Source organism: Cotesia glomerata, linkage group LG8 (genome assembly GCF_020080835.1).
Source record: "Cotesia glomerata isolate CgM1 linkage group LG8, MPM_Cglom_v2.3, whole genome shotgun sequence".
Classification (NCBI taxonomy): Eukaryota; Metazoa; Arthropoda; class Insecta; order Hymenoptera; family Braconidae; genus Cotesia; species Cotesia glomerata.
The window spans coordinates 8,549,769-8,564,217 of NC_058165.1; the positions used below are offsets into that span (position 1 = coordinate 8,549,769).

A 14,449-nucleotide genomic window follows, 5' to 3' on the forward strand; every position below is an offset into this window, starting at 1 on the left:
ATTCAATTATTGAAAATATCAAGTTTAAGTTTTTAGAACTGTAAAAAATGTATTTTTTTAAGATACCAAAAATTATCAAAGGTCAATTTTCAGAAATATAAAATTTTAGTTTTTGGAAGTATCAAAAATTCAATCTTTCATTGTTATACTATTATTAGTTCTCGGAGACCAACATAATTTGTGTACCATCAAACAGATAATTTAATCAATATCAACTCTCCAACTTTCAAAATTCATTCAGTGTTCTAAAATCAAGTAAAATCATAACAAATTCCCAAATTTGTTCCCACCTTCGCAATAGAAAAATATTTATAGCTTGAAAATACGATAATTTTACAAAAAATCTATCATTTAAATTTTTTTAACACTCTTTTGTTCCTAATGTGCATGCGCGTTATAATAATAGCTGGAGCTGAGTTGAGTTCGAAAAACACCGTAAAATATTTGAATTATGAATTTCATCAATAATTTCCACTAATAAATTTCTTTCTTTTTCACTTTACTCTTCTATTATCAATACATTTTTATTAAAAATTTAATGCGCGTAATGAGTTGTGCACTTTTGGATTTTCCAAACTTTTTAATTCATAATATTGATTCCATGAGTAATTTATTTATTTATAAAAATTACATTTCTTCTTTTTCACTAGATTCTCATTTTTGGAAAAAAATTAGAAATTCAAAGTCTTCTTTATCGCGTCAAAACAACGCCATTTATCAGGAAGATAAAACGGTTCGAATATAAGAGGAAAGGGAGTATCCCAACCAGTTACTCTTTGAACGGGAGCTTCGAGATGTAAAAAACAAGCTTCCTGTCAACAACAACAAAAAATAATTATTACCCACATAATAAACACAAACAAGATAAATAAGATAAACCAAATAAAAATAAATAGAAGAAAAAAATACCTGGATGGTCGCAGCTATTTCACTCCCAAATCCGTTAGTGAGTGGCGCCTCATGCGCAATAACAACTCGTCCAGTTTTTTTCGCAGACTAAAAGTTTAATAAATAATGATTAAGTAGACAGTACGAACAATAAATAATATAAAATTTTAAACACTGACTATTAGCAGCTGGTATTTACGAATGTATTTTTTATTCGATGAAGTTACTTTCGCGGATCAGCTGTACGTTACAAGAATGCACTTTGCATTAATGCTCAATACAAAGTATATATAAATCATAGATCATAGATCTAATGCATCGATATCCAATCACCATTAATGCTAATTTACAATCCGATTGTTGATTATATGGAGAAAAGAGAATAGTTATATTCTCGATGCACACTACTGAGAAAGAAAACACTTTTTATTTAAAATTTATTTTCTTGACAAAAGAACGTATATTTTTTAAAATTTCCGAGTAGATTTTTTTATCTGAAGAAATGACTCTTTTTCGAAAAATATTTATTAATATTTAATAAATTAATAAATTGTTTCCAAATAAATGAATTTATTATTAGTTAATAAATTTTACTATCAATGTGTTACGAAATAATATTAACAATTTAAAATAAAAAGTTAAATGGATTGGATCAAGAAGTTATTTAAAAAGTTTCCGCTAGGTGGCTACAGTTCTTGTAGTTAAAATTCTACAATTTGGGTATTTAACTTCACTGAAAAATTTTTAAAGGTCAAGGGTTTAAATCCCAGACAAAGTAATTTTTTTTTATCCACTTACAGAAAAATTTGTTAATATTTAATAAGCCTCATTATAAAAAATTATAGCTTTATAAATTTAGAAATGAATTTATTATGAATCTTCATATCTTTCTGTTAACATATTCACTCCAAAAAAAAAATTAATTAACTGTTAATAAATGTACTTTTGTGATAAACAAATATTTAGATGTATTTAATAAATGAATAATTTGTTTCCAAATCAATTTATTAACAGTTAATTTAGTGTATTACACTCTACGGGAAGTAAATAAGAAAGCCTCAGATCACTCATGTTTGTTGACCTCGGCTTCGCCTCAGCCAACAATTACATGTGATCTGAGACATTTCTTACTTTACTTCCCTAGGTATGTAATATACTATTTATCAGTACATAAGTATACTTTACATTCTGATAAATTTTTCTAGAACATTTTAGGACATATTAAGGTAGTACTATCGTTACCACAAGAGTCAAATCCCAAAATCTAACCTTATTTGATTAACGTAGTAGATTTCCCTATACTAAATCACGTTGGAGAAAGAGAGACAGATATACATTTTGAATGTTTTTTATTAATAAATATTCTCATATCCTCGAAAACCATACTGATTGTTATTAAATATGTTCTAGATGTTATTTACTCTCGTTGTCTTAATTTTTATAAGAATCTGAACGTCCAGTTTTGTGAAATAAAATAAAGTCTTTGATTTTCCATAAGGATCAATGGTAAAGGCAAAAATATGTAAATATTAATATCTTTTTTTTCAGGACTCGCTAGGCTTCCAAAAATTTTACTACTTAATTATGATATTATAAAGTACCAATATGCAATATTTCATTAAATTCTGAACGTCAATTCTAAAACTGGTAGTACTACCTTAATTGGACTAAAATTTTTAGAAATATTCAAAGAAAGAATTAAATTTTTTTTCAAAACTTTCCTTTAAAATATTAGTAAAAAAAATAATAAAATGTAAAAAAGGCGGCGCTGCACTCATTACGCGATCTACGCAGGGTCAGTAGCATTTAAAAAGAAGAAAGGACAATAAAAGTTATATTTTGTAAAACTTCAATAAGACATCAGATAATCATGTCATAAGTCATAAGAAAACAAAAATTACCGTGGAAACAGTCTCGATATCCCACGGAAGAATAGACATGAGATCAATGACTTCACAAGAAGCGCCGAGTTTCTCTTGGACAATATCAGCAGTCTCGAGTAGAACATGCACTTGACTACCCCATCCAACCAGCGTTATTGAATCACCTGAGAGTAAACCATTAATCATTTGTCATAAATTTATCTGATCAATCACAATCATGCATTGACAAATTGCCTCGATGGGATATCTAATATCTAATTTATTAAATTAGTTATTTACATTTTACATCTTACATTGAATTACCTTCTCTTACGATTTCAGCTTTTCCAATGGGTACTTTGAAGTTGTCTATAGGAACATCATCCACGGCAATGCGGTAGAGAGCCTTTGGTTCGAATATCAAACAAGGATCTGGATCATCGATGCAGCTCAGTAGCAAACCTTTTGCTTGAATCGGTCCTCGAGGAACTACGATCTATTTACAACAAATACTTGTGACTATTCAAATCATTAATCATCAATCATAATAATTGATTATCAATCATTGATCAATGATCAGTAATTATGGCAATAAACAGCAAGGAATAACTAACAATCAACATCTGATTTCTGCAAGTAAATTTTATATTTTTTTTTTTTTTTTTTTCTTATTGAAATAAAGGCCCTGGTAAAAACCAATGCAGCCAACTGATACATAGTTATAACAATAAACAGTACAATTACAATTACCATTCGTCGGCATATGGGTCAGTTAAATCTTATTTCATATCACAGGCGGTCTTTAAATTAAACAATATTTACTTTGACTACACAGTTACTTGTACCAGTATGAAATCAAAAACAATAATTTAAAATACATTATCCTTAATATCACAATTCCGCAACAATTAACATTTTAACATTTTTAATTTTTCCTTTTTTTTTTTTTTTTAAAAAAAAAAAAAAAAAAAAAAAAACAAACAAACAGTCTATGCTTATAAAGATTCTAATTAAATAAAAATATCAATATCGTTAATAAACTTCTGTAAGGTTTTAACAGCCGAGACCAATGATTGCAGTTTCAATCGGCTTAACGAAACGAATGGAAATTTTGAAAAAACGTTTTTAGAGATAATAGATAATTTAATAAACTATTTCACCACAAAGCGTTTTTTTTCAAAAATTTCATTCGTTTCGTGAAACCAATCGAAACTGCAATTGCTCTACTGTTGGGAGTGCGACAGAGATAGTTCCGTTGAACTCCGTGAGAGCAAAGCGAGAAAAAGATGGTCTCGCCTGTTAACGACACTATTATTCAGGTTAATTTTATAACAATAATTCAGTCAGAGGCACCATCTGTTGAGTAATACTGAGACTAGGTAGTTAGAAATAATAATTTAAATGATTAAAAAAAATAATCTGTCACCGGAAGTAAAATGAATTGTGTACGAACATTCAACGAGATTCTTTAAAGACATATTAAATCATGTAGACATCTTTTAAAACAATCCAAAATCCATGGATCAATCATAAATAAGAAACAAAATGAAAAAGTAAAACTATCAAATGTATAAAAATAAATCAAAGTATGAAATAGTTGAGCCAAGCGAAGAATGATCAACTTTATAAATCACATAATAAATTTTTTGTAAAAATTAAAAATATTTAATTGAAAACTATTAATAACATTGTTTAAAAAGAAAAAGAAAAAAACATCTGTCAGTTTTTAGAATTTCTTCTAACTAACAAATTATTATAAGAAAAATTTTCGAAAATTACTCATGAAAGAATTAAAAAAAAAAGTACGCAATTTTTTGAAAACGTTTCTTTGAAATAAATTATTTTTTAAATAAAAAAAAAGTTAGGTTCAGTCAGAATATGAAAATTGCGAGAATAGTGAAAATCTTAATAATACTGAAATTAAAAGATATCTGAAAATTAAAAAAATTTTTTTTACTAATTAAATTAAAGTTAAAAAAATTTAGTAAAAATTTAAAGTGCGAATTTTTATAAGTATTTTTTTTTTATCATAGTTTATTTTTTAATTAAATAATAAAAAAATTTAACTTTTTGTTTGAATTTTTGAGTGAATAATAAAAATACTTACCTTAAGACCAGGTGTGTGGGCAAAATAAGCTTCTGGACTCTGCGAATGATAGAGAGCTCCATGTCCAACAGCTCCACAAGGTGCTCGTACTGTTAGCTTCCCACAATCAAAGAGATTGCCGCTTCGGTATCGGATTTTAGCTGCCTCGTTTACCAGCTGTAAATATTAACAACAATTATCAATTAATATAATTTCTTCTCCAATAAAAAATTAATAATAACAATTAATTAAAATTTTAATTTTAGTTACTTGGTCAAATGCTGGATAAATGTAATCAGCAAATTGAATTTCGGCGATCGCAGTAACACCTTGATTAGCGAGTCCAATTCCAAATCCAACGATTCCTTGTTCAGATAACGGAGTGTTGAAAACTCGGTTATTGCCAAACCGATCTTTTAAGCCAACTGTGCAACGGAATACGCCACCAAATGCGACGTCTTCGCCAAAAATTACTACAATATTTTAAATAAGAATTAATTAGTAATAAAGGTTAAAAAAATTATCATTTTCAATTAACTGAACTTCTGTATTACCTGAATTAGAGTTTTTTTCAAGCGCGATGCCCAGCGCGTCATTAATCGCCTGGTACATATTAATCTTTTTGGTCTCACCTTAGACAAAATTATATCAATTAATGGTTAATTATGAATCATTTATAAATAATAAATACAATACAACAAGTTTTGAATTACCATCGTAGGATTTCTTGTCTGGTACAAACGAAAAATGCAAGCTACGAACCAAATTAAGAGACTTTTTTCTCAATAAATTTCTCAGCAAGCTCATGTAATTATACGCGTACAACTTGCTTGGAATCATGCTCGAAAAATACTAGTGTCTGACAAGTGCCCAGTTGATAATCGCATGTGTATTTACATTTACAGTATTTACTTATGTGTAAGTAATAAGTATTCGTATTTGTAATTAATTGTGTTTTATTATATATCTGCGCTCGAGTTGTAGCTGTGATAAAAATTTGTATACATTTACATACGGTATCTTTTAATACTGGTATTCACATTTGACCTCTTAATGTAGTGGTTTTTATTTTATTATTATTATCATTATTATTATACTGATAGAAGGATTTGTTAATTTTTAATAAGCATTATTAATTGTTAATTAATGATTTTTCAATGTTAGATGATTTAATAAATATTTTATAATAGTTAATAAATTATTTACTAATTAAAATTTGTTAACTATTAATAAACATTAACTAAATGTTAATAAATATGTACTTTCCTTAAAAAAATATTTTTATAAGTTAAAAAATCTTAAGTTATATCTAATAAATGAACAAATTGCTTAAAAGTAAATGAATTAACACTTAATGAATTCTTCAATTTTTTTATTGGTGTGTTAAGAATTAAATTTGATAATTCAAAATAACAAGTCAAAACATTTGGATCAAAACTTCACGAACAAGTAGAGTTTACCAAAACTGACATAAAACTACACAAGCACCCTCAATTACCTACTCCTCTACTCCACAGGGTAAAAAACATTAAAAAAGATGCTAGACTAAAAGACATTAGCGTCATACCAAGACAATACCAACCTATTCCTCCATGGGAAGATTTCAAATGCAATATCGAACGTCACATGTTAGAGAACTCGGAAGACAAAGCTAATACACCGAATATACTGTACAAAAACCTTTTTTATGAACTACTCGACAAATACAAAGATTACAATCATATTTACACTGATGGTTCCAAGACAGAGGATAAATCCGGATGTGCAGTGATTTGGAACAATACAGAATTACTATATAAATTACCTGAACCCTTCTCAATCTTTTCCTGCGAAGCTTTCGCCATTGACAAAGCAATTGAACTGGTAACTTTGTAACGGGGTGGTTAGCCCTGTCCAATTGGTCACCCCTTTCCTCTTTGAAAAGGGCGCCACTGGGATTTTATACTCGGTGTCCCAGAAACCGGGGAGCATGAGAAGGAAAGATCGGGTCGTGAGAAGTTGAGAAAGGCTGAAAAATTAATACTGAGAAACAATTATTAACAATTTAATTATTTATTCAATATAAACAATTTTATTTTAACAAAATTCCTTAATAATATTACCCTTAAAATTAACCTATCAATTACTTAATTGTGAGGACCTCTCACCTACGCAGGCACTTGCCAAAACTTATAACTAAATATCCTTAAATTCTTTCAACTATAGATCATTACGCATCTATCTTCTTAATTTCTTAACTCTACATAGACCATTACGCATCTATCCTTAATTTCCTAATTCAATCATAGACCATTACGCATCTAGATTCCTAATTTCTAAATTTAATCATAGACCATTACGCATCTAGATTCTTAATTTCTTAAACCCTCGTCCAACTGACGGAATAACAAACAACATGTTTTACCCAATAAAAACTTCTTAATTATTCAATTATCTGAACTAATTTCACATAAACAACCTCGTCTACCTGACGGAATACCATATAATCTTATTCAATTCCACATAAAATCATCCACCGGACGTTAACTTCATTTCTCAAATTTTCTTAAATAAAATTTTAACCAATTTTCCTTAAATAAATTTAATCTCCAAATTAACTAAATTTACCAAATTCACCAAATTTTCTTATCGAATTTATCTAATAAATTATCCTTAATTCAATCAATTATTTAATAATTGATTTAGCACTTTCTAACTTAAACAATTCAATTACATTTATCCACCGGCCTAAATTTAATTTTCCAAAACTTTACAATACTATCATAATCTACTAAATTTTACGCCAACACTTGTTTACTGCAAATAAATTTTACTACATTACATAATCACTAAATTTCTGTACTAGTTCACTTACTAAATTTTCTACTAATATTTTCAATTAATAAATTCTACTGAACTTATTACAGGATTTACTAATTTTAATCTTCTAAACAAAATTCTAAACATCAACTATTCGGATCCTAAGCGTCTCAATACAACTCTTAACTACATACATTCTAGAATGACCTTCACTGACTTAATTACGCATTTTCATTTCTTATTCAAATTTACTTTTCTTTATATCCGAAAATTATTAACTAAATTAATTTATTATAGCCAGCAGGCCTATAATAAATTACTGATTAAATTATCTACAGTAAATTCACAAATAAACTATTAATCTCATTCTTTTAAAATAAATATCCAATAACAAAACTAGCTAAATGACCTTGGCGCATGAATCTCTAAAAGTACAAAACTTGCTAATATAAAAATGACCGCTCGAGAAATTAATTTAAATTATTTCAGCCTCTTAATTAAATTAATAATCAATTTTGGCCTAAATTAATCGAAAATACCTAGAGACTCAATTATTGTTTTATCCAACGACGACTGATACTCCGGTCCAACTTGGCTGGCTCCGCCGCTTGACGTCTTGTCGTCTCAAACCACTATGTTAGCTTCCGGTCAGGGCTTGTCCAATTCCAAATACCGTAATAAACTCCTCAGTAGTTGCTTTCTATCGTCGGCGTTCAAAACTGCACTCTCTTGACTTATCTAATCTCAACAAGGTCACTGATTCACAAAAGGCAAAAGGCCACTGGCTTCCAGAAGGGAAAAAGCCTCGATGTTTTCGTGCTCGCTCTTTTATAACCCTCAGCTCAGGCTCTCGAACTTTCCTATTGTTACGCCCCGCTTCATTTTCCGGGAACAGTAGTGGGGAATCTTGATTAGCACGCCCGGTGACAAGTCGAAACTCTTGTCAAAAATCGAAAAGTAAGGGAAAACCCTTACCTACCGTGCGTCAATTATCGGGGTCGATAATGACCCCGGGAAGTTCGATTTTCCCTGTTACACTCCCCCCTGCCAGACTGTCACCCGGGCGTTTACAACAAAAAGGCCTGACACCCCTTACCGGAATAGCCTCGGGTTTCAATATTATCTCATCTCCAATAATATTCGTGAGTCCCTGGATTGATAAGTCCCTGAACTTTTTTTCGACTCACGTCTGAAATATTCCTGGGAGTCTTGGTCTTGCTCCGTCGTGGTTACACCGGAATCTGGGTGTCTTTCTTCAAAATAAACCGACTCGAACGGATGTAGTTCTCGACTTCCATTGAAGTGCCAGGTTTTGTTCTTGCCGTCTATTATGACCTCAAACTGGAGAGCGAAGTCCATACCCAAAACTATTGGGTGACTGAGGTTTTCAAGAACACTTAGATATTGTTCCCCGCAACTTGTTCCTTAGTTTCGTCCGTCCTAAGTTCACCCGAAGCAAGTTCTTTTAAATCATCATATATCTTGCTGTTAATATATGATCTCTTACTACCAGTGTCCAAGATACCATTCAGAGTGACTCCAAATATCCACAAGGACACAGGGATCTTATCCGTAACTATTGGAGGCCTTGGACCTGTTCCTGAGATGAAAACCTTTCTTTCAGCTAGCTTGGAGTTGACCTTCGTTGACGAAGATTCACTCTAGAGCATTCTAGGAATGAAAGCTGCCCTAGATGACGTTTCCAGTGTGTTATTAGGGGCCTCTTGATTCGAGGACCAGCCTCCAGGGCCTGTGTTCTGGGACCACAGATGGGTCTTGTCATTCTCAACTTCAAAACCTAGGTCCAGTTCATTTTCCATCAAAATTACAGGTTCATTGCTCTCCTGATTCCCTGCTAAAGAAAATAGAGTACAATTAGTATAAGTCTTACTATCAGTGTTAATTATAGTACAACTAGGATCATCAAATAGCCTACTGCCCTGTTTTATAATTGCTGGTTGATCTTCTGGCCAAAGAGATGCGTTGATTGAAGTTAACTGTGTCCATAGACTATGCCGCAGATGATGTTGATGGGCCTGAATCAGAGCAAGGTAGCTTAAAAGCCTGTCTTAGCTCTGAGCAGCCAGATGTCTCAACATTTATCGAACCCTCACTAGACCCCATTGCTGCTCCTTGAACGAACTGAACCGACGGGGAACTAGGGACAGGTGTAAGTGGGTTTTCCGTTCATTTTCAGTTCTGGGATCATTACACTGCTCACTAGAGTTTACACTATCCAAAGAGCTTTTCCTACGGTTATCGATTGTCAACAGCGGACAGTTTTGTCGAGTGTGACCAATTTTGAGACAATTGTTACAGACATCTTGTCTAGGGTTTTCGCAACCCACAAAGGAGTGTCCAGGAACACCACAGTTGTAACACGGCCTGGGAATTCTTGGAGTCTGCAGAAATCTATGAGGCTGCCGATAATGGTTCTGGTTTGTTCTCACCTGAACCCCATACTTATTATCGTACGATGTGGTTGGAGTTCTGTAGCCTGATAGTTCCAACTCTTCTTCCTGGCAGCTCCCTTTTTCGACTGTAGGCCCAATCACCCCAACCTTTGTCTTCTCCTGGGGCTTTACTGTTTCTTGAGTCTGACAAGACTGTCCAGCTTCTTCGATGCACCTCGAGGCTTCATGCAGAGCGTTCAAAAGGTCTTCGTATGAGTATACCGGCCTAGAGAAACCAGAGTTCGCAGTTCATCAGTTAGATAGTTTCTAATATTTGTCACTTGATCCTCTATGGATGGAGGACTCATCATGGTCAAATATTTTTGCTGAACCTTTAACACAAACTCCGTGAAATTTTCCCCGGGTTTCATCCTCAGTTTACCAATATCGTGAATTATTTGGTAATCTGTCATTGCACTACCAAAAGCCTTGCGGAATTCCATCTTGAATTGAGTATAAGAACCCCAGCGCTGGTAGTTGTTATCAAACCAGCGTGCTGGTGTTCCTCGGAGTATGTACCCCATGGAACCCAGGACTTCGTCTTCTGTCCAGCCTTCACGGTGTGCTCTGCTCTCGACCGCATGCAGAAATTCTTCGACAGACATTCTATCTTGTGGAAAGATCAGGTTACCAAGCTTCAGACTTGATAAAATATCTTTGCGCCTTCTTTCGTGCATAAAGTACCTGGTGCCTCTGTTCAAATTTTGGTATGGACTTTGGAACGGAGGTAGAGCCATCCCCGGCCCTGTGTATTGGCCTTGGGAGTCGTGGCCTGACCTTCGTCCAAAACTATCTCGGTTATGAAACGAAGAGTCACCTCGTGCACCTGTCTGTTGTTGATTCTGGGAAAGGTGAAGCTGATTCAGTCGGTGATTGAGGAAATTGATCCTTTCTGATAGAGGAATATTTTGCTCAGCCTCAGTCCTGTCTCTGTTATTCTCCGGTTGATTTCTCGGACCCGACGGATGAGCTGTTCCATCCCCCCCTGCCAAACCTTGACCCGGAGGGGCTAGGGTTGTACCCCGTAGTTGACAGTCAGTAATGTTGAAATCAACTGGAGAATTTGACCATACGGAATTGTCACGGCTGCCAATTCTGTTCATTAAATCACGTTGAAAATGAACCACATCCTCCAATATCTGCGACAGACGAGTAATGGCTAGAGAATTTTCTTGATTTATAGTCCTCTGTTCAGTACTCATTCGACGTACTGTTTCTGTCGCTTGGTCTAAACGGTTGAAAGTTCTTTGCATCTCAGGGGGTAAATTAATTTCCTCTGAACGATGGTCCCCTGGCGGTGTAAAGTATTGGTTCCTGTTTTGGAAAGCGCCTCCAGCCGGAGTACTCTGTTGGAGTAACTCATTGTTGGCCTGTGAGGAACGCTGAACTGTTGAGTTATCGGAGACTCTGCTACTCATCGTAGTTGTGACTGTTGAAGTCGTAGTTGTAGCTGTTGACAACGTTGGTATTGATAGAAATATGTCTGTCGAGCCCGGGTTAGCCATGGAATTAATCCGGCCTTGCACATGGCCTGCAGACATTCTACGTCCATCTAACTGTGTGTTTGCCATGTTTGAATAAGTCATTCTTATCTGATGTCTCTTTTCAATCTAATGAAATATAATAATAGGGATTAATAAAATTGTGAAAGACTACTTATTAATTTAAGTAGATTTTATAATAAATCTAGGTAAAATTTTGTATTTGAAAATAATCCCCAAATTATTTTGAGTAGAGATAAAATTTCTACCTTGAAACTAAAATTTTACTAAAATTAATTTTTAAAGAGACTTATGAAGAGATTAAATTATTTTACTTTAGTCCACTTAAAATATTTAGCTAAATGACTCATTACTTGTAAACAAAATTTATTTCAAGAACTTTAATCTCTAACTTTATTTTCAGTTTTCACTTTTACCAATTTATCTTTTCTTAATCCCTCACTTATATTCGGTCTTTCTATCCTATTTTATTCTCAACTAAAATTTTCTAAATCCTTTCCTATAAAAATTTTTCCAACTACTTATTTCTTATTTACGATAAAAATTTTCTAATTTCCCATTCTCTGTGTCCGAATTTTTCAACTAACTTATTTTTCTTCAAATCAAATTTTTCTCAGCAAATTTTTAACCCTTCCCAAACTTCTCAAGGGTTGTTAAATTGTTGGGCGCCAATGTAACGGGGTGGTTAGCCCTGTCCAATTGGTCACCCCTTTCCTCTTTGAAAAGGGCGCCACTGGGATTTTATACTCGGTGTCCCAGAAACCGGGGAGCATGAGAAGGAAAGATCGGGTCGTGAGAAGTTGAGAAAGGCTGAAAAATTAATACTGAGAAACAATTATTAACAATTTAATTATTTATTCAATATAAACAATTTTATTTTAACAAAATTCCTTAATAATATTACCCTTAAAATTAACCTATCAATTACTTAATTGTGAGGACCTCTCACCTACGCAGGCACTTGCCAAAACTTATAACTAAATATCCTTAAATTCTTTCAACTATAGATCATTACGCATCTATCTTCTTAATTTCTTAACTCTACATAGACCATTACGCATCTATCCTTAATTTCCTAATTCAATCATAGACCATTACGCATCTAGATTCCTAATTTCTAAATTTAATCATAGACCATTACGCATCTAGATTCTTAATTTCTTAAACCCTCGTCCAACTGACGGAATAACAAACAACATGTTTTACCCAATAAAAACTTCTTAATTATTCAATTATCTGAACTAATTTCACATAAACAACCTCGTCTACCTGACGGAATACCATATAATCTTATTCAATTCCACATAAAATCATCCACCGGACGTTAACTTCATTTCTCAAATTTTCTTAAATAAAATTTTAACCAATTTTCCTTAAATAAATTTAATCTCCAAATTAACTAAATTTACCAAATTCACCAAATTTTCTTATCGAATTTATCTAATAAATTATCCTTAATTCAATCAATTATTTAATAATTGATTTAGCACTTTTCTAACTTAAACAATTCAATTACATTTATCCACCGGCCTAAATTTAATTTTCCAAAACTTTACAATACTATCATAATCTACTAAATTTTACGCCAACACTTGTTTACTGCAAATAAATTTTACTACATTACATAATCACTAAATTTCTGTACTAGTTCACTTACTAAATTTTCTACTAATATTTTCAATTAATAAATTCTACTGAACTTATTACAGGATTTACTAATTTTAATCTTCCTAAACAAAATTCTAAACATCAACTATTCGGATCCTAAGCGTCTCAATACAACTCTTAACTACATACATTCTAGAATGACCTTCACTGACTTAATTACGCATTTTCATTTCTTATTCAAATTTACTTTTCTTTATATCCCGAAAATTATTAACTAAATTAATTTATTATAGCCAGCAGGCCTATAATAAATTACTGATTAAATTATCTACAGTAAATTCACAAATAAACTATTAATCTCATTCTTTTAAAATAAATATCCAATAACAAAACTAGCTAAATGACCTTGGCGCATGAATCTCTAAAGTACAAAACTTGCTAATATAAAAATGACCGCTCGAGAAATTAATTTAAATTATTTCAGCCTCTTAATTAAATTAATAATCAATTTTGGCCTAAATTAATCGAAAATACCTAGAGACTCAATTATTGTTTTATCCAACGACGACTGATACTCCGGTCCAACTTGGCTGGCTCCGCCGCTTGACGTCTTGTCGTCTCAAACCACTATGTTAGCTTCCGGTCAGGGCTTGTCCAATTCCAAATACCGTAATAAACTCCTCAGTAGTTGCTTTCTATCGTCGGCGTTCAAAACTGCACTCTCTTGACTTATCTAATCTCAACAAGGTCACTGATTCACAAAAGGCAAAAGGCCACTGGCTTCCAGAAGGGAAAAAGCCTCGATGTTTTTCGTGCTCGCTCTTTTATAACCCTCAGCTCAGGCTCTCGAACTTTCCTATTGTTACGCCCCGCTTCATTTTTCGGGAACAGTAGTGGGGAATCTTGATTAGCACGCCCGGTGACAAGTCGAAACTCTTGTCAAAAATCGAAAAGTAAGGGAAAACCCTTACCTACCGTGCGTCAATTATCGGGGTCGATAATGACCCCGGGAAGTTCGATTTTCCCTGTTACAACTTCGAATCACTTGGAGAAATCTGTGATATTCACTGATTCCAAATCAACACTGGAAGCTATATCCAACACAAAAAATAAAAACACACGCATTCAAATTATTAAAAAAAAATCCATTATCTGGCACATCAAGGACAGATCATAGTCTTGGCATCAAATGGTTCAGATTATACAAAACAGCCACTAACCATAGAAGAATTTAAAAAAACAGCTAATAAA

General features: G+C 32.6%; 1 protein-coding gene across 1 annotated transcript; it reads right to left on the reverse strand.

The window, feature by feature from the left end:
• Positions 1-592: 592 nt before the first annotated feature.
• Positions 593-5,703, reverse strand: LOC123270557 (2-oxoisovalerate dehydrogenase subunit beta, mitochondrial). Its single transcript, XM_044736669.1, has 8 exons — positions 5,550-5,703; positions 5,391-5,468; positions 5,107-5,309; positions 4,858-5,013; positions 3,075-3,246; positions 2,790-2,935; positions 910-996; positions 593-812 (listed from the first exon to the last, which is right to left on the reverse strand). The coding sequence occupies exons 1-8, from the start codon at positions 5,674-5,676 to the stop codon at positions 672-674; spliced, it is 1,110 nt and encodes a 369-aa protein (XP_044592604.1). The 5' UTR covers positions 5,677-5,703; the 3' UTR covers positions 593-671.
• Positions 5,704-14,449: the final 8,746 nt, after the last annotated feature.

Coding starts and splice junctions, on each gene's coding strand:
- LOC123270557 (XM_044736669.1), bottom strand. CDS start 5,676: ATGATTCCAAGCAAGTTGTACGCGTATAATTACATGAGCTTGCTGAGA. Junction 5,469..5,549: donor AGACAAGAAATCCTACGATG/GTAATTCAAAAC, acceptor ATTTTGTCTAAG/GTGAGACCAAAAAGATTAAT. Junction 813..909: donor AAATAGCTGCGACCATCCAG/GTATTTTTTTCT, acceptor TGTTGTTGACAG/GAAGCTTGTTTTTTACATCT.